Source organism: Chiloscyllium punctatum, chromosome 11, assembly GCF_047496795.1.
Source record: "Chiloscyllium punctatum isolate Juve2018m chromosome 11, sChiPun1.3, whole genome shotgun sequence".
Lineage (NCBI taxonomy): Eukaryota > Metazoa > Chordata > Chondrichthyes > Orectolobiformes > Hemiscylliidae > Chiloscyllium > Chiloscyllium punctatum.
In genome coordinates this window covers 109,818,228-109,838,734 of record NC_092749.1, presented here as the reverse complement: position 1 = coordinate 109,838,734, position 20,507 = coordinate 109,818,228, and the positions used below count along the sequence as shown (strand labels likewise).

The 20,507-nt window shown below is 47.7% G+C and overlaps 1 protein-coding gene across 1 annotated transcript in view; it reads right to left on the bottom strand.

Annotated features, from left to right (window-relative positions):
* Nucleotides 1-20,507, bottom strand: part of ism1 (isthmin 1) — a 92,464-nt gene extending 71,957 nt beyond the window's left edge. The window contains exon 1 of the mRNA XM_072581513.1: nt 19,996-20,507. Coding sequence (XP_072437614.1) covers nt 19,996-20,112 — 117 coding nt within the window. The 5' untranslated portion in view covers nt 20,113-20,507. The remainder of the gene's footprint in view (nt 1-19,995) is intronic.

The window sequence follows — 20,507 nt, the reverse complement described above, 5'->3', positions numbered from 1 at the left end:
TCGGATTGCCAACCCACTGCCACTTGTGGGAGCTGACTGTGCACAAAACTGGCTGCCAAGAACTCCAATAACTAAAGTAACTCCAAAAAACTACAGTAACTAGTGACTCCAGCGACTCTAGCATCTACAGTGACTCCAGTAACTATAGTAACTACAGTAACTATAGAAATTACAATAGCTACAATAACTCCAGTGACTCCAGTAACTACAGTAGTAGCTACAGCGACTCCAGTAACTATAGAAATTACAATAACTACAAGAACTCCACTGACTCCAGTAACTATAGTAACTTCAGTGACTCCATGACTAGTGACTCCAGTAGCTATAGCAACAACAGTGACTCCAGTAACTATAGTAACTTGTGACTCCAGTGACTAGTGACTCCAGTAGCTACAGTGACTCCAATGACTCCAGTAGCTACAGTGACGACAGTGACTCCAGTAACAATGACAACCACAGTAACTACAATGATTCCAGTAGCTACAGTAACTCCAGTGACTCCAGTAACTGTAGTAACTTCAGTGACTCCAGTGACCCCAGTAATTATAGAAATTACAATAACTACAATAACTCAAGTAACTATAGTAACTTCAGTGACTCCAGTGACTAGTCACTCCAGTAACTACAGTGACTCCAGTAACTACAGTAGCAGCTACAGTGACTCCAGTAACTATAGTAACAACAGTGACTCCAGTAGCTACAGTAACTACAATGATTCCAGTAGCTAGTGACCCCAGTAACTACAGTAACTCTAGTAACTACAGTGACTCTAGTAACAGGGACTCCAGTAACTACAATGACTCTAGTAACTACAGTGACTCCAGTGACTACACTAACTACAGTGACTACACCTCAAAAGTACTTTGTGGGCTGTGTAGTTCCTGACAGCATGAAAGATGCTGCAGCAAATTCTTTCTACAGATTACACATTAACCAAATGAAGAATTGGGTAAATTTAATTAGAAAGAAGAGATGGCCTCAATAGTGTTGCATATTTCTATGCGGATGGCTTCTAATCCAGCTGTGAGCAGAGAGAGATATAATTATAGAACTGTTGCATAAATGTGGGTTTATACTTTTGTTAAGTCTGTTTGAAGAAAACGTTCAAAGAAAAAGAACAAGGTCCCGTAATTAGGATGTGATGTAATGCCTTCTCCACAAAATATGAGAACTATTTAACCCAAATTACTTCATTACACATGCTATAATTTCTGTTTACCACTATTTCCCTTTCTTTCTTGGCACCCATTGCACACATTGCTGCCTCCTAGACCTCAGGCTTTAGACGAAGGAAGACATTAAACTCTTGGACATCACATCCCAGTCATCCTCATGCGATGGCTTAGAGCAAGGGTCCTCCCGATGTGGGGGCTGGGGGCCCAAGTTAAAACCTTGGAAGACCGAGATCGGAGGCAGCTATTGGTCACTGCCGAGCTCTGGCTGAGTTCAAAAGCAGATGTATCTTCTACAGTTACAGTACCCGGTGGCTAACAGTTTCAGAAGCACTCGCTATGGGGATGTTTAAGGTACAGTGCTCCACCAAGGAGATGTGTCAAAGGACTTTTCAAAGTAATTGCTTATTTTCATTAGACAGGTACACAATCCTTTATCCGAAATCTTTTTTGCGGAGTATGGAGCACCATTTTGACGTGCTGACAGGTGTCCTAACTCCGCACCCACTCGAACCACATCACTCAGATGTGACGTGGCTCAGCATTGGCAGGGGTCAATTGTGTCTCAGCGCTCATACAACTCACACATGGGTCTGTTGTGAAGTAATTCATTTTTCCTTTATTTCACTGCGAAAAACGTCATTTGTTCCGAAATCCGCGAAATTCCAAATTCCGAAAAACAACTGGCCCCAAAGGTTTTGGATAAAAGATTGTGCTCTGAACAGTGACAACGTAAACTCCGCAACTTTAGTAGCTTCATGGACTGAGAGAATCAGCAAGAATGCTATTTCTCGAGATGAAAGAAGCAACGAGAAACTGCTGGGAAGGAATTAAAAACAACACGCCAGCTAACCACCTGTGGGAAGGAGCACCTGTTTCCTGGGAGACAGGAGGTAACATTGCTTGATAACCTGCTGAAGACTGCTTACAGAAGGAACATCCTGAAGTAAAGTGGTTTCTTGCAGGAAAAGCTGAACAGACAGCTGACCCTGAATGTAACCAGGAAAAGGGGTTCTCCCTCTGAGAACAAAGCGAGCTACAAATTTAAGATCTCCAGAAACGACATCCATGTTGGGGGTAACATAATCTTGAATTAACAGTAGCATCACATCATAAACTTGAAAGAGAGAAAATTGTATAAGAATCCAATACCAGAACAATTCAACAGCAGAACTTTGAAAAACAACATTGCACAAGGATTGAACACTGGTCATTTCCAGGGACAGACACGGTTGGCTGGAATCATGCCCAGATTCCACCATTAATTGGATAATAGCCAGGTTGAGTTGCTTTATTGAAGTTGCTAACTTGAGGGCTCTTATTTTGGTTGCTACATGCAATGAAGTTTAACTTACTTGACTCTGTGTGAGATTACTTAATAAATTGCCAAATTAAAGGTAACTTGTGACTTACCCAAAACAGGAGAAGGTGAGGACTGCAGATGCTGGAGAGTCAGAGTGCTGGAAAAGCACAGCGGGTCAGGTAGCATCCGAGGAGCAGGAGAGTCAACCTTTCAGGCCTTTGATGAAGGGCTTATGCCTGAAATGTTGACTCTCCTGGTCCTTGGATGCTACCTGACCTGCTGTGCTTTTCCAGTGCCAGACTTTTCGATATTTACCCACAATAATATGTTAATGGTAATCATGAGATCCTCAACCCACTCCCCTCTGTAATCTCAACTCTAGGAGATCATCACATCATCAACAACATAGCTCTCAATGTAATAAAGAATGTAAGCGCTAGAGAAACTCAGCAGGTCTGGCAATGGTCGGTAGAAGGAGAAGAACAGAGTTAACGTGTCTGGACCAGTGTGACCCTTCTTTATCCAACTACGCCATGATTAACACCACATGTTGCTGCCCTCTGAGAAACTCTGACAAAATGGTTTATGTACTGATTTTTTAAAGTCAGGATGTCACCTTGAAGAGCTCAGCAGAAGGGTCACTGGGCTCAAACACTAACTCTGTTCCTCGCTCCGCAGATGCTGCCAGACCTGCTGAGTTTCTCCAGCAATTTCTGGGGTTTTTTTCAGATCTCTAGCAACTGCAGTATTTTGCATTGATCTGAATAGCTTCCAATATACATACTCTGCAAAAGGTCACTGGGAGATAAATAGATCCAGGAAAAACACACTGGAAGCTACTGCTGAAAAAACTTTGATTCTGAGGTGCTGATAATACCTGTATCCAGCCCATAAATTACTTTGAATAACAAGAATGTAAGTTAGCTCGCTGAGCTGGAAGGTTTGTTTTCAGATGTTTCATCACCATGACTAGGTAACATCATCAGTGAGAGTCTCCGGTGAAGTGCTTGTGGTATATCCCGTCTCTCTATTTATAGGTCTTGGTTTCTTAAGGTGGGTGATGTCATTTCCAGTTCCTTTTTTCCAGGGAAGATAGATAGGGTTGAAGTCGATGTGTTTATTGATGGAGTTCTGGTTAGAATGCCATGCCTTTGGGCAGCACGGTGGTACAGTGGTTAGCACTACTGCCTCACAGTGCCAGAGACCCAATTCCCGCCTCAGGCGACTCTCAGTGTGGAGTCTGCACACTCTCCCCGTGTCTGCGTGGGTTTCCTCCGGGTGCTCCGGTTTCCTCCCACAATCTGAAAATGTGCAGGTTAGGTGAATTGGCCATAGTGTTAGGTGAAGGGGTAAATACAGGGGAATGGGTCTGGGTGGGTTGCGCTTTGGCGGGTCGGTGTGGACTTGTTGGGCTGAAGGGCCTGTTTCCACACTAAGTAATCTAAAAAAAATCTGGTGCGTGTCTTTGTTTCACCTGTCCTGGGATAGGTGTGTTGTCCCAGCCAAGGAACTCCATCAAAAACTAAAACACCTAATTGAAGTTTCACGCCACACCATTCACTCCACCCAAGAATTCCTGAACATCAAAGACACCAAGATAGAAGAGGATGAAATAATGGTCTCCTTGGATGTTTCAGCCCTTTTCACATCAATTAACATCGACCTGGCCAAAGAAGCACTAGCATCACTACTAGGAAAACCAGAACCATAAACATCGGACAGCACCAACTTTATCAGCAAAGACAACATCCTGAAGCTAGTGGACCTGTGCCTCACCTCCCACTTCACCTTCATTAACAAAACCTTCAAACAAGTGAATGGAGCACCTATGGGATCACCAATATCAGGGCTCATGCAGTAGCAGTAATGGCAGAGACTTGAACAAGCGGCCCTCCCATTTATCCAACCCAAACTTTGTTGCGTGTCCTCATACTTGGCCCAATCACAAAAGGAAACATCTTCTGGATAGTTATCCTGTCAAGTCCCCCTCACTATCTGATACATGTGCAAATAAAATTGCTTCTATCCTTCGGAACTCCAATGGATACAAGGTAAATCTCTCCTCAATAAATAACTCTCCAACCACTCCCACCCCAGGAATGAATCAAATGAACCTTCTCTGAACTGTTGGCAATGCATTTATGAATTAAGGAGATCAGGAACTCTTCCTGATGAAGGGCTTATGCCCAGAACATCACCTCTCCTGCTCCTCGGATGTTGCCTTGACCGGCTGTGCTTTTCCAGCATCGCACTCTTCGACCCTGATTTCCAGCATCTGCAGTCCTCACATTCTCCTAGTCTTATCTTCCTTACCCCCTTGCAACTAAACAACATTTGTGCAGGTTGTTCTTGTATAACACATGTTTTGTCAGCGCGAAATGGCCATAACACAATTGTCGAATTGTGGACATTGCTTGGATAACATGAACTTTCTACTGAATGGGTGGAGCAATTTTCCACAGCACGATTTCCTCCTGCGCAATATTTTGTACAGCTCGATTTTCACCTGCATGATTTTGTACGGTGAGATTTCCTCCTGCCCGATTTACTACTGCATGATTTTCTACTGCATGATTTTCTGCAGCGCAATTTCCTCCATTGCAAATTTCCTCCTGTGCAATTTTCACCTGCCCAATATCCTACAGTGTAATATTCCCCTGCGCAATTTCTTCCCGCGCAGATTCCTCCTGCTCGATTTTGTACAGCACCATTTCCTCCTGCACAATTCCCTGCAGCGTGATTTTCCCCTGCGCAAATTCCTCCAGCACAAATTCCCCCCAGCGCAAATTCTCCTCAGTACGATTTTGTTCAGGTCAATTTCCTCCTGTGCGATTTTCTCCTGCGCCATTTTCCACAGCGCGATTTTTCCTGTAGGATTTTCCACAGCTCCATTTTCTCCTGTGGGATTTTCCACAGCGCCATTTCCTCCTGTGGGATTTTCTACTGTGCAGTTTTCCACTGTGTGATTTTCTCCTGCGCGATTTCCCACTGTGAAATTTCCTACAGCACGATTTTCTCCTGCACCATTTTCCACAGGGCGATTTCTCCTGCAGGATTTTCCACAGGGCCATTTTCTCCTGCGTCATTTTCCACAACGCCATTTTCTCCTGCGGGATTTTCCACAGCGCCATTTCCTCCTGCGCGATTTCCTACTGTGCAGTTTTCCACTGTGTGATTTTCTCCTGCACGATTTCCCACTGTGCAATTTCCTACAGCACAATTTTCTCCTGTGCGATTTTCTCTGGCGCAATTTCCTCCTGAGCAATTTTCCATAGTGTGATTTCCTCCAGCGCGATGTCCTCCTGCGCACTTTTCCACAGTGTTATTTCCTCCTGCGCAATTTTCCACAGCATGATTTCCTCCTGCGTGATTTTCCACAGCACAATTTCCTTCTGTGTGATTTCCTCCTGCACAATTTTCCATGGCATGATTTCGTGCTGCGCAATTTTTCGCAGTGCGATTTCCCACAGAACGATTTTCCACAGTGCAATTTCCCACAGCATGATTTCCTCCTGCACAATTTTCCACAGCACGACTTCCTCCTGCGCATATTTTCCACAATGCGAATTCCTCCTGCGCGATTTCCCACAGCACGACTTCCTCCTGCGCGATTTTCCACAATGCGAATTCCTCCTGCGCGATTTTCCACAGCACAATTTCCTCCTGCGCAATTTTCTAGTGCGATGTCCTCCTGCGCAATTTTCCACAGTGCATTTTCCTCCTGCACGTTTTTCCACAGCACGATTTCCTCCTGCACGATTTTCCACAGCACAATTTCCTCCTGCACGATTTTGTCCTGCGCGATTTCCTCCTGCGCGATTTTCCACAGCACGATTTCCTCCTGCACGATTTTCCACAGTGCGATTTCCTCCTGCACGATTTTCCATAGCATGATTGCCTCCTGCGCGATTTTCCACAGCACGATTTCCTCCTGCGCGATTTTGTCCTGCGCAATTTTCCACAGCACTATTTCCTCCTGCGGGATTTTCCACAGCACGATTTCCTCCTGCGCGATTTCCTCCTGCACGATTTTCCACAGTTCAATTATCTCCTGTGCGATTTTCTACAGATCAATATTCTCCTGCGCTATATTCTACAGCGCGAGGTTACAGAGGAATACAACTGTTGCGTTATAGCAGAACAACCTGGACTCCCTTTTTAACTTCTTGCTGCATCCGCACATAAGAGCAGCAAAGGACAAAGAGAAAGAGTTTCAGGGTGAAAAGTGAAAGCGCATTCAGAGGGGATGAAAATGCTACCTCAGCTACTGCATTACAGTTTTCCACACAATTTCAACGTAACACAGAAATAAAATACAATGGGTGTAAAATAGCTGGGAGTGAACGACCTTTGGGTCAAAGTAATTTGTATTTATAAAGCAACTTTCACAAACTCAAAATATCCTGAAGCATCGAGTAGTTCACGGAGAGCTTTATAAAATCATGAGGGGCATGGATAGGGTGAACAGCCAAGGTCTTTTCCCTGGGGTGATGGGAATCCAGAACTAGAGGGCATAGGTTTAAGGTGAGAGGGGTGTTATGGACTAGGCCAGGCCACTCAAAACATTCTTGAGCAGGCAGCCCCAGACCATAACTTTGCAATTTGTTTCGGTAAGTGTACAATGAAAATTATCCAGAGTAAGATAGCTAGGTTGACGACTAGATTTTAAAACAGACAAAACATTATTTACAAAATTATACAATGAAACACAAAGAACAGAATAAAGAACCCCTACAGAACTCAGCCTACCCAAACTAGACTTAATTATCCTGTTCTGAATAAACACAACAGTCCTAATAAGCAAATTCCCTTTAAAAACCAGTATAAATGGAACACAGGCTTACAGGTTGAAGTTGAAAGGTAGAAAGAGAGAGAGAGAGAGAGAGACACAGTTTCCACAAAACTCCCTGTTGAACTTGCCAGTTCAAGACTGAACTGAAACTGCTCAGCTCAGCTGGAGAGCTGGCCACGCCCCTTCCATTATACAGGTCACTTCTAAAACATGACCACTTTGGCCTGAAGTCTCATCTGCTTACATATAAACAAAAGGCCTCTCAAAATCCAGTCTGTTCGGAGCCCGGCCTGGTTTATTACACCTCTGAAAAAAAAATCAAGGACAGAGTATCCTTGAGTCAAGGAACAACTTCCAGAAATACAAAGGGACTAGCTTTGTGTTAGGGGAAAGATTTAAAAGGGACCTAAGGACAACTTTTTCACACAGAGGGTGGTATGTGTATGGAATGAGCTGCCAGAGGAAGTGGTGGAGGCTGGTACAATTGCAACATTTAAAAGGCATTTGGATGGGTTTATGAACAGGAAGGGTTCAGAAGAATATGCGCCAACAGGACTAGAAAGGATATTTGGTCGGCATGGACAAATTGGTCTGTTTCTGTGCTGTACATCTCTAAGACTATATTTTGAAACACAGTTAATATTTCTAAAGTAGGAAGCATGACAAATAACTTGTTATAAGAAAGCACCAGTAACAACAGTGTCTACATTGTATTTTGTTTCAAATTGGTGTGGCTGTATAGACAAAACACTGGTCAGCACCACAGTAGGCAATGCCCCTGGTGTTCACAGTACCCTGAGACAGATGGTGGAACTCCATTTAATATTTAACCTGGAAAGTGACACTTCCGTTGCACTAAGGTATAATGCAGAATGTGTGTTTGAGTCCCTGGGACAGGACCTCAACCAACAGTCTTTTAACATCAAGGTAAGAGTGCCCCTCAGTAAGCCCCAGCTGACATTTGCTCACCTTCACAATATTGCTGTGACTAGGCATCAGCTCCACATCAGAATCCATTCAGATTCCCATTCTGCAAATGTCAATAGTCCAGCCAGGCAGGAGACCGGAGCTCTACTGAGCAGAATCAGCTTCATCCCCATTCAGCTCAAATAATGCCTCTTCTTCAAATATGCTTCATAAACAAATGACGTGTGAGCTTTGGGTCAAAATTGCAGAAAATCCTTGTGATAACTCAAAGCCATCAAGGTTGGAGTTTTCAACGGATCCACGTTACAACGGGAATGGCATTTACTCGGCCCTCGAGGTGGTGATGGGGAGTCACCTTCTTGAACTGTGGTAGTCCACTGGGGAGAGGTAGACTCACATGGTGCTGTACGAAAGAGAATTCCAGGACTTTGACTCAGCGACGGTGAAGGGATGTTTCACGTTGGGATAGAATGCGGAAACGTTGTTGTTATTCCTCATCCTTCCAGCTTGTCGAGGTCAGAGGTTTGGAAGGTGCCGTCGAGAAAATCTTGGTGATTTGCTGTGGCGAATCCTGTAGATGGTACACACTGCTGCTACTGAGGGTTAGTGGCAGAGAGGGTACATGCTGAGTGTGGTGCCAATCAACCAGGTTGCTTTGTCTTGAATGGTGTTGGGCTTTGTGTGAGACGTCGGAGCTGCACTCATCCAGGCAAGTGGGGAGTATTTCTTCACATCCCCGACTTGTAAATGATGGACAGACTTTGGGGAGTTAGGAGGCAAGTCACATGCTGCAGAATTCCAAGCCTGGGACCTGCAGTATTTATATGGCTATCCAGTTCAGTTTCTGATCAATCCTAACTCCCTGGTCAATAATGGGGGCTTCCGTGAGGGCAATGCCATTGAATGCCATGGGGAGATGATTTGATTGTTGGAGATGGTCATTGATTGGCACTTTGTGGCACAAATATTTGTTGCCACTTATGAGCCCAAACCTGGATATTGTCCAGATCATTTGAACAAGGACTGCGTCAGTATCTCAATGCAAACGGTGCTGAACATTCTGCAATCAGCAAACATCCCAATCTCTGACCTTCTAACAGAGAGAGGGTCACTGATGAAGCAGTTGAAGATGGTTGGGCCTAGGACACTACTCTGAGGAAGGGTGCTTCTGATGCAGTGGCAGTGTCCCTATCTCTAAGCCAGGTTCAAGTCTCACCAGAGGTTTTACAAGAAAAATATGGGCAGGCTGCTTAATAGAGAAAAGCATCAACACTGAGGAACTCCTGTGGAGATGTCCTTGAGCTGAGATGACTGACCTCCAACAACCACAACTATCTTCCTTTGTGTCTCCAACCAGCGGAGAGTCTACTTCCCGATTCCCGTTCCCATTTTCTGCTGGTGGATTCTACTCAGGCATTTCCCGATCCCAAAACTACGAGGAGCTGTCTTGGACTCTCTGGCATGTGACCTTCTGGGAAGTGACTGCCTTCCTGACTGCGTCAGTGTCTAATTAAGGACAGCGGGTGGGTTCGTTCCTAAGTGAGGGGGACTCAGAGGGCCCAGAGCTGGGAGAGCAGGGCACCAGTCAGGCAGAAAGGCAATGATAAGAGGAGCTCAAAATGGAAGCACCTTTGGAAACATGACTAAAATTCCAAAAGTAATGAGGGAAAGCTGATAATGTAATTGGGGTAGGGGTTAAAAACTCGTCTGAAATTCTTGAAGCTCAGGTTCTAAGTTTGCTCACTGAGCTGAAAGGTTTGTTTTCAGATGTTTCGTCACCACGCTGGGTAACATCACCAGCGAGTGTCCGGTGAAGCATTGGTGTTCTGTCCCACTTTCCATTTGTGTGTCCTGGTCTTGGATTGTAAACTCCTGAAGCTGCAACTGGCCATGTCAGGCTCCTCACTGGAGCACGGAGCCTTCGGTTCTGATTGGCCCCTGTCTTGTTGCCAGGAGATGGTCCAACATGGAGCTGTCGGGCTCAGTCAGAGTTCAACCTGACTCTGGGATGACTGAAACAGATCCCTCCCCACCTTCATTGCTCCTTATTGGCCAGGGCTGGTGTCTAATTGAGGTCGACATCCACTCTCATCCAGAGGATTTCTGGGAGGTTGGAACAAATCAGAGTCCCAACCTCAGCCTCACTCCAACTGATCTAGGTCCAGGTCTCCATGGGACTTGGAAATGTCCATTGCTGAGAACCCAAACTCCTCAATGAATATCCCTCCAAGTCTTTGTACCCCTCCCTGAATCTGGGAATCTCCTTCAGACGTTACAGCCCTCTATGATAACTACACAAATAATTCTGGCTTCCTGTGCTAATTGCTTCACCATTAATGCCCTTGGTTTCAGTTACCTAGACCCAACCTTTGCAATAAACTCCTATTTCACTCCCTACCCATCTCTCCCCCTCTAACACACTGTTTAAAAATTACTTCTTTGAACCAAGCCCGATGTGGCTCAGTGTCATATTTTATAATTCTCCTGTGCACTACTTTGGGAGAATCCATTAACTTCAGGGTGCCAAGTAAATGTATGTTGTTGTTGTTGAAACTGCTCTGAAGTTGCAACCCCCCACCCAAAAAAATCAGCCTTTGCATTAAAAAAAATTAAATTCTCTGCTTTATCCTTGCAAGGTGAGCAGGTCTGTTCACCACGTAGTTAGAGAGTGGTAAGGGTGTGGAATGCCCTACCTGCTAATGTAGTCAACTCAGCCACATTAGGGAGATTTAAACATTCCTTAGATAAGCACATGGATGATTTTGGGATAGTGTAGGGGGATGAGCTGAGAGTAGATCACAGGTCAGCGCAACATCGAGGGCCGAAGGACCTGTTCTGCGCTGTATTGTTCTATGTTCTAAGTCTTTATGACTGAACTTTTGTCCATTATTTTGTGTTTACTTGTTGAATCAGGGCATTACTGGCTGGGTCCAGTCTTTATTACCCACCCCTAGTTGCCCCTTGGGAAGGTAGGGGGTGAGCTGCCTCCTTGAATCGCTGCAGTCCATGTGCTGTAAGCTGACCCATAATGCCCTTGGGGGGGGGAATTTCCAGGATCTTGACCCAGCGACACTGAAGGAACGGCGATATATTTCTAAGTCAGGATGGTGAGTGGCTTGGAGGGGAATGTTCAGGAGGTGGTGTTCCCATGTGTCTGCTGACCTTGTCCTCCAAGATGGAAGTTGTCGTGGGTTTGGAAGGTGCTGTCTGAGGGTCTTTGGTGCATTTCTACAGTGCATCTTGTAGATAGTACATACTGCTGCTAATGAGCATCGGTGGTGGAGGGAGAGTGGACACTTGTGGATGTGGTGCCAATCAAGCGGGGGCTGCTTTGTCCTGGATGGTGTTGAGCTTCGTGAGTGTTGTTGGAGTTGCCCCCATTCAGGAATGGGGAGTATTCCATCACACTCCTGACTTGTGCCCTGTAGATGGTGCAGAGGCTTCAAATATTCAGTCGCATGGGCTTTGCTCCTAATGTGATGGTAAATCATAGCACAGCTGAGGACTGCACAATAACAGGAGTGTTTTATATTGCTCTCTATCTCTCATGAAATTTTGGATTTTTATAGCTTTCATACTCAGCAATAAAACACCAGAAATACAATGTTACAAGCAGGTGGAAGATTAGAAAGCACATTTCATTGCTGCATACAACACCAGCACTCTCCCTTAGGTTTTAAATCTCATAAATTCTAATGACATTATGAGTGATTAACTTAACAGCCAAACAATTTCCGAACAGCAACTGAAAGCTGGTGATTCTGATGTAAATGTGTTGCCTGCTACGAGTGTAGTCACTTTTTGCAAAATATGGTTAGACTTTGCATGAAATGATGTGCTTTTGATTTCCTTCCCAGCAGTTACTCAGTGGTTAACGCACTACGACTCATGCTATAACATGCAAAGAATTTTGGCAGCAGGTCCCAAGGACAGGGAAAACATCGGATGAACTTATTCGTGCTACACCAAAGGTCCTGTTACATTTTCACAGATATTTACGCCCTGAAGTTTTTCTTATTTTTACCCTTCCAATCCTGTACTGAGGTACGAGTCCACAGGTAATAACTGCACCTCGGCAAAGTGAGTATCATTCATCTGTGAACCTGTCAGTCGGACTTTTGAGCATGTAGGGAAGCACGCTTCTAAACTGGCACCAATGTTCACACACTTACTCTCAGCAAACTGCAGTCACTAAGTGTGAGCCTTTTAAATGTATTACCCACGATAAATACAACGTTGAGACTAATTTAGCTATTCCACCCCTGAACGGTTAACTCTGCACTCGATCAGGACTTAAAGTTGGGAGTTCCTTAGTCTAAAAAGCACATCACGTTTCTGATAACTCAGTAGATCAATACACAGAGTCTGTGTTCTAACCACTGCTGCTGCCTATCTCAGGTTTAGAGCGAGAATTTTTATTTATTATTTCAAGGGATGTGGGTGTCACTGGCTTGGCCAGTAGTTATTGTCCATTTTTAACAGCCTTGGAGCTGCCTCCTTGAACCACTGCAGACCTTGTGGTGTAGGTAAATCCACAGTGTTGCTAGGGCGGGAATTCCAGGCCTTTGACCCAGTGACAGCCTCTCATTATAGTCTTTCATTAGTACATTAACCAACAGCTTGTATTTATACAGGATCTCTAAACGCAACAAAATATCCCAAGGTTTTTCACAGAATAATGCGGCGTTGAGCCAGATAGAGGGGAATAGTGGAACACGCAAGACCATAATACATAGACAGCAGGAGTAGGCCATTCAGCCCATTTGAGTCTGCTCTGCCATTCAATGAAATCATGGCTGATCTGATAATCCTCAACTCCACTATCCTGCCTTAAGTGTAGGAGTGAATTGGTCATAAACTTGGTCTGAGGGGTAGACTTTAAGGAGCATCTTCAAAGGAAGGGAGGTGGAGAGTTGGAGAAGATTAGAGAGGAATGTTTGGGTTTCAGGATCCAGGCATCTGAAGGGAATTCATTCAAGATACGCAAAAGCTCAGAATCAGAGGAGGACAGAGATTTCAGCAGATCACAGATGTTAACGGAGATGATAGAGAGAGGGATGATCAAAACGATGGAGGGATTTAAAGATGAGAGTGAGAATTCTGAAATCGATTTGCTGCCCTGTCAGGAGACAATGCTGGCGAGTGGGGGCGGGGGGAGAGGGGCATGAACAGGACTTGGTGCAAGTTCAGGCTGGAGAAGCAGGAAGTTCAAATACTGGCCAGGAGCTCACAGCAATTGTCAGAGGCTTGAATAAGGACTTCTGCATGAATGGGGACTACCAACCTAAAAGGAAGATGTCAAATTCAGCTGTACAGAAGAGCCAGTGGGGAGATGTATGGACATTGTAGTAATGTGTGTTATACAGTTGTGAAGTCATTGGGGTCTATAGCACAGACAAAGGCCTGTCAGCCCATCAGTATTTCAACTCCATCTCAAACATCAAAAACTGTAAGTACAACAAACTTTTATCCACCCACCTCCATAACCAGTGCTCCTCAAACATTCCAGAAGCTTCCCCTGGCCTCGGAAACGCCATTAGCCATGCGGCTGATGCAGCTACCACCCCCACGCTGAGTGATGATGTCACTTCCGCCCCCATCATGGCCACTCCCACAGCCACTTCCAGCCCTCACATCATCGCTGATGCCACACGCTCAGTGACTCCCGCCACTCCTACTGTCATGATCACCACCACTTCCACCCCCACCAGTGCCACTCACCTGCATTCTGCTGACATGCCCCCCACAGACCCCACTGTCACTATCCCCACCCCCCGGAACCCCAAGGGGAACATTACCCCTGCTCATGCCTCCACCCCTATTCCCGCCACCATCACACCCACTCCAGGTACTGGCTCCGACCCCACTCCCAGCTCCACACCCGCACCAGATCCCAGCTCCCGGCCCTGCCGAGTTTTCACCATCCCTCCAGACCTCCCACTCACTGAGGACGAACGATCAGTCCTCAGCAAAGGACTCACCTTCATCCCCCTCCGTCCACGCATCAATGAATTTAATACACGACGTGACATCGAACAATTCTTCCGTCGCCTCCGCCTCCGAGCTTACTTTCACAATCAGGACTCCCGCCCACCTTCCAAGGACCCCTTCGCCCACCTCCAACACACTGCATCCACCTGGACACCCCGCGCTGGCCTATTACCTGCCCTCGACCTCTTCATTTCCAACTGCCGCCGGGACATTAACCGCCTCAACCTGTCGACCCCCCCTCCCCCACTCCAACCTCTCACTCTCACAACGCGCAGCCCTCCAATCCCTCTGCTCCAATCCCAACTTCACCATTAAGCCAGCGGATAAAGGGGGCGCAGTGGTAGTCTGGCTCACTGACCTCTACACCGCTGAAGCCAAACGCCAACTCGAGGACACCTCTTCCTACTGCCCCCTCGACCATGACCCCACCCCCCATCACCAAACCATCATCTCCCAGACCATACAGAACCTCATACCTTAGGAGATCTCCCACCCACAGCTTCCAACCTCAGTCCGGGAACCCCGCACTGCCCGGTTCTACCTCCTTCCCAAGATCCACAAGCCTGACCACCCTGGCCGACCCATTGTCTCAGCATGCTCCTGCCTCAGTGAAATCATCTCTACCTACCTCGACACTGTCCTATCCCCTCTAGTCCAGAAACTCCCCACATAGGTTCAAGACACCACCCACGCCCTCCACCTCCTACAAGACTTCCGTTTCCCCAGCCCCCAACGCCTCATCTTCACCATGGATATCCAATCCCTCTACACCTCCATCCGCCATGACCAGGGCCTCCAAGCCCTCCGTTTTTTCCTCTCCAGACGTCCCCAACAGTACCCTTCCACTGACACTCTCATCTGTTTGGCCTTAACAATTTCACCTTTGAATCCTCCCACTTCCTCCAGACCAAAGGGGTAGCCATGGGCACACGTATGGGCCCCAGCTATGCCTATCTCTTTGTTGGCTACGTAGAACAGTTGATCTTCCGTAATTACACCGGCACCACTCCCCACCTCTTCCTCCGCTACATTGATGACTGCATTGGCGCCACCTCATGCTCCCGCAAGGAGGTTGAGCAATTCATCAACTTCACCAACACATTCCACCCTGACCTTAAAATTACCTGGACCATCTCTGACACCTCGCTCCCCTTCCTGGACCTCTCCATCTCAATTAGTGACGACCGACTTGACACTGACATTTTTTACAAACCCACCGACTCCCACAGCTACCTGGATTACACCTCTTCCCACCCTATCTCTTGCAAAAATGCCATCCCGTATTCCCAATTTCTCCACCTCCGCCGTATCTGCTCCCAGGAGGACCAGTTCCACCATACAACACACCAGATGGTCTCCTTCTTTAGAGACCGTAATTTCCCTTCCCACGTGGTTAAAGATGCCCTCCAACGCATCTCGTCCACATCCCGCACCTCTGCCCTCAAACCCCACCCCTCCAACCATAACAAGGACAGAACACCCCTGGTGCTCACCTTCTACCCTACAAACCTTTGCATCAACCAAATCATCCGCCGACATTTCCGCCACCTCCAAAAAGACCCCACCACCAGGGATATATTTCCCTCCCCACCCCTTTCCACCTTCCGCAAAGACCGTTCCCTCCGTGACTACCTGGTCAGGTCCACGCCCCCCTACGACCCACCCTTCCATTCTGGCACTTTCCCCTGCCACCGCAGGAACTGTAAAACCTGCGCTCACACCTCCTCCCTCACCTCTATCCAAGGCCCTAAAGGAGCCTTCCACATCCATCAAAGTTTTACCTGCACATCCACTAATCTCATTTATTGTATCCGTTGCTCCCGATGTGGTCTCCTCTACATTGGGGAGACTGGGCGCCTCCTAGCAGAGCGCTTTAGGGAACATCTCAGAGACACCCGCACCAATCAACCAAACCGCCCCGTGGCCCAACATTTCAACTCCCCCTCCCACTCTGCCGAGGACATGGAGGTCCTGGGCCTCCTTCACCACCGCTCCCTCACCACCAGATGCCTGGAGGAAGAACGCCTCATCTTCCGCCTCAGAATCTTCAACCCCAGGGCATCAATGTGGACTTCAACAGCTTCCTCATTTCCCCTTCCCCCACCTCATCCTAGTTTCAAACTTCCAGCTCAGCACTGTCTCCTTGACTTGCCCGGACTTGTCGAACCTGCCTATCTCCTTTTCCACCTATCCACTCCACCCTCTCCTCCTTGACCTATCACCTTCATCTCCTCCCCCACTCACTCATTGTACTCTATGTTACTCTCTCCCCACCCCCACCCTCCTCTAGCTTATCTCTGCACACTTCAGGCTCACTGCCTTTATTCCTGATGAAGGGCTTTTGCCCGAAACGTCGATTTCGCTGCTCGTTGGATGCTGCCTGAGCTGCTGTGCTCTTCCAGCACCACTAATCCAGTGTCAGCCCATCATGCCTGCACAGTCAAAAGCAACCACCTCACTACTCTAATCCCATTTTCCATCGCCATGGCCTTGTTGGCCTTGGCATCCATCCTAACCTGGAAATCAATCGCACTGCCACCAGGGAGAGGGTTTCCACCTGCTGGGTGTGTGGATCTGGGAGGGCATTCACTTTGTTGGCCAACTTGAGGTCAAATAAGCTCTCCCAGACTGGGCAGATCCTGTTCACCTGCTCCCAGACTGGGTAGAGGCTGTTCACCTGCTCCCAGACTGGGCAGATCCTGTTCACCTGCTCCCAGACTGGGTAGAGACTGTTCACCTCCCAGCTGTCAGTGCTAGGAGAGAGCCAATCTTCCTTTTGATCTTCCTGCCATTCACCGTAACAATGAAGTGAACCTCAAACCTGAGTCGACGAACCTAGTCAAAACAGTCTTCCAGTTACTCCCACAGACCATCCATTCCAAACACTTTGAGAAGCAACTGCTCCTTCCTAAACCAGGTAGCTGCTGTTCTGAAGCATCATACATTACAACAACCCCTGGCACAGATGTCTGCTGCCTTCCCAACCTTTTCCTCCAGCAACGGTAACTTTAATTGTCCAAAAGTGATCAGACTGGCTAACTGTCCCAGACACCACCCTGTTCTACCCCAAATCAGCCATTGTTCAAATGGATTAGTGACTAGTTAGCAATGACCTCTTACAAAACATCGACTTCACTGTGTCTGACACCTGCACACACATGGGTGCGGGAGGAAAAATAAGCACTATTGCTCTCAGGTGGTAGTGTGGGGGGAAAAGAACTTTTTAAAAAAAATAATAAACAGGGGGTGTCAGACATCCTAATACACTGAGAGCTGCCTCTGAGGAGGCTGGATCAGTGTATTAGACTCTCCACTTTTCTGCGTTGAGGGGAAGAGGAGAGGAGAGGAGAGGAACTTCTGAACAGCCTGGAACCACCCAATCAGTCTATCTTATTTACTGATGTTGGTGTCTTCCAACTGAGGAGGAGCTTATTTTGAACTTTTGGTTTTCTTTTCAAAAAAAGACATAAAACATCAACTTAACCTGTCTGCACATAGAGTTGTCCAACTCGTCCATGCCAACCAGATATCCTAACGTAATCTAGTTCCATTTTCTAGCACTTGGACCATATCCCTTTCTATTTTATACCCATCCAGATGCTTTTTAAATGTTGTAATTGTACTAGCCTCTACCACTTCCTCTGGCAGCTCATTCCATACACGCACCACCCTCTGTGTGAAAAAGTTGCCCCTTAGGAATCTTTTAAATCTTTCCCCTCTCATCCTAAACCTACGTTCTCAAGTTCTGGACAGCCCTACCCTGGGAAAAAGACTACTTACTGAGACATCAGAGACTGATGCTGATAAACAGAAGTATGAGGTTGCCACTTGTAACACAGTGCCAGCCTTCCAAACATGTGTGCCCAGCAGAATTCAGAACCTTACCAGTCTCTGAAACCCAGACCGTGTCCTGTTTTGGCCCCGGGCTCACTATCTAGATTAGAGTGGGGCTGGAAATGCACAGCAGGTCAGGCAACATCCGAGGAGCAGGAAAATCCTGATGAAGGTCTTTTGCCTGTAATGTTGATTTTCCTGCCCCTCGGATGCTGCCTGACCTGCTGTGCTTTTCCAGCACCACTCTAATCTAGACTCTGATCTCCAGCATCTGCAGTCCTCACTTTCACCCAGGCTCACTACGTCTAGCCCGTAAGTAAAGTGCTGACGAACTCTGCATTTGGAATGACACATTCAGAACAAGTCAGCATCCATTCCTCACTCACTATCCTCCTGGGAGAAACTCTGGGAATTCTGACTTTGACAATTGTCTTGTGAAAATGGGAGGTACGAGACTAGTGCGTCTCTAGAAAGCATCTACTCAGAAGAGCATTTAAAATCCAGCACACTGAATTACAGGCACAGAAACCCTGAACGGAACTCATTGCAAAACAAGCATATTGCTCTATAATGCTGATCATTAAACACTGTCAGCAAAGTCAGTTAAATCACTCTTGCTCTCCTATTTACACGAGCTGGTCACACGAGAGCCACTTTCCAACCTCATTTCTTCTGAACTCATTCGATTTAAGGAACAGTGGGATTAATTGCAACAAATGGAAATAAACAATTGTGATAATGTATTTTAAAACACCGACAGATTTAATCAGTACATTTCTCTTAACGAGTCTTCATATTCCTTCGCTATCCTGATTATTTTGTCTGTTTCTGACTGTCACATTCTCACTGTCTCCATACATAGCTCTTTCCCTCTCACACAATGTCTCTATCTCTCCTCTCTCTATTTTTCGATCTCACTGTTTGTTTCACTCAATCACTTCCTCTCTGATGCCTATCAGATCGTAGGTCTTACGCACGGTCCCACAGTCTATCTTTCTCTCTAGATGTATTTCTTGGCCCACCTTTCATCATCTCTTTTACTACCTCTCTCCTTCTACCACTCTCTTGTTACCTCTCTGTCTCTCACACTCTCTCTCACACATTATCTGTCTGCATCTCTTTCACTTCCCATCTTTGTCATTCAGACTTCACGGTCTTTCCATTGTTTATCTGTCTCTCTGTCTCACACTCCCCCCGACTTCTCCCCCTCTCTCCTCCTCTCCCCCTCTACCTCTACCTCTCCCCCTCCCCCTTCCTCTGCCCTTGCCCACTCCCCTGCTCCCTCTCTCCCCCTCTCCCTCTACCATCTCCCCCACTCTTCCCTCTCTCCCCCACCCCCTCTATCCCCCATTCCCTCCTTCGCTCCCTCCCCATCTCTCACTCCCCCTCCCCTCTACACCTCCCTCTCCCTCTTGCCATCTACCCCTCCTTCCCCCTTGACTCCTCCATCCTGTCCCCCACTACCCACCCCTCCCTCCCACCCTCCCACAATACCCCTCTACTGCACCCTCCCCCTCACCCCTTCGAGCCCTCCCTCCCCCTCTCCGCCTACCCCCTTTCTCCCTCCCCCCTCCCCAACCCTTCTCCTCTCCCTTCCCCTCTCCCTTCCCCAGCCCTATCCTTGCCTCATTCCCCTCTCCCCCATTCCACTCCCCTTTCCCCTTTCCCCCTTCCCTCCTCCTCCTCCTCCTCCTCCCCCACCCTCCCCCTGCCCCCTTCTACCTCTTCCCTCCCCCTCCCCTCCTCACTCACCCCTCCTCTTCTCCCTCTCCTGCTCTCCCCCACTCCTCCCCCCCCTTCTCCCTCTCCTCCACTCACCCTCTTCCTCCCCCACACTTCTCTCTTTCCTTCTCCCCCCTGGTTCCTCCTCTTCCCCCTGACCCTTCTCCCTCTCCCTCAGAGCCTTGTTCTCTCTCTCTCTGTCTCTGTCTCCCTCTCCACCCCCACCCCCCGGGGAGGCTGGCTGGGTGCCCTACCTGGGTGCTGCTGTTGTCTGCCTCTTGAGCCAGGGGGATGCTCCTGGTCACGGTGATGTGGATGGTGAGGATGAGGAGCCCGAGCAGGAGCAGCAGTTCCGCAGCGAGGCGAGCCATGGCGCGGAGCCGCCGCCCAGCGCCGGGGAAGCGGCCGCGACTGTCCGCCGCCCCGGGGCAGCTGCTCTCGGGCTGAGCCGGGCTCGGGGGCTCGGCAACCACTCCCGGCTCCACTTCGCAAACTTTCCACACAACAACAGGGAAAATGATAAATAATAACTACAACAACCCGGGGCAAAGCTGCAGCCTGTGGCCAGGCGACAGAGAGAGAGAGGCTGCAGACACACACTCAGCTCAATAATCCGCCTGGGCACTATCCAAATGCAGCGGGCGGCTCAGGGTCATGGTCCCGCTGCTTGGACAGGGCTCCCCCTGTCCCTGTGTCTCTGTCTCTGTCCCTCTGTGTGTCAGAGCAGCTCCCAGCTCCTGCTGCTGCAGCTCCCTCACTGCCCTCA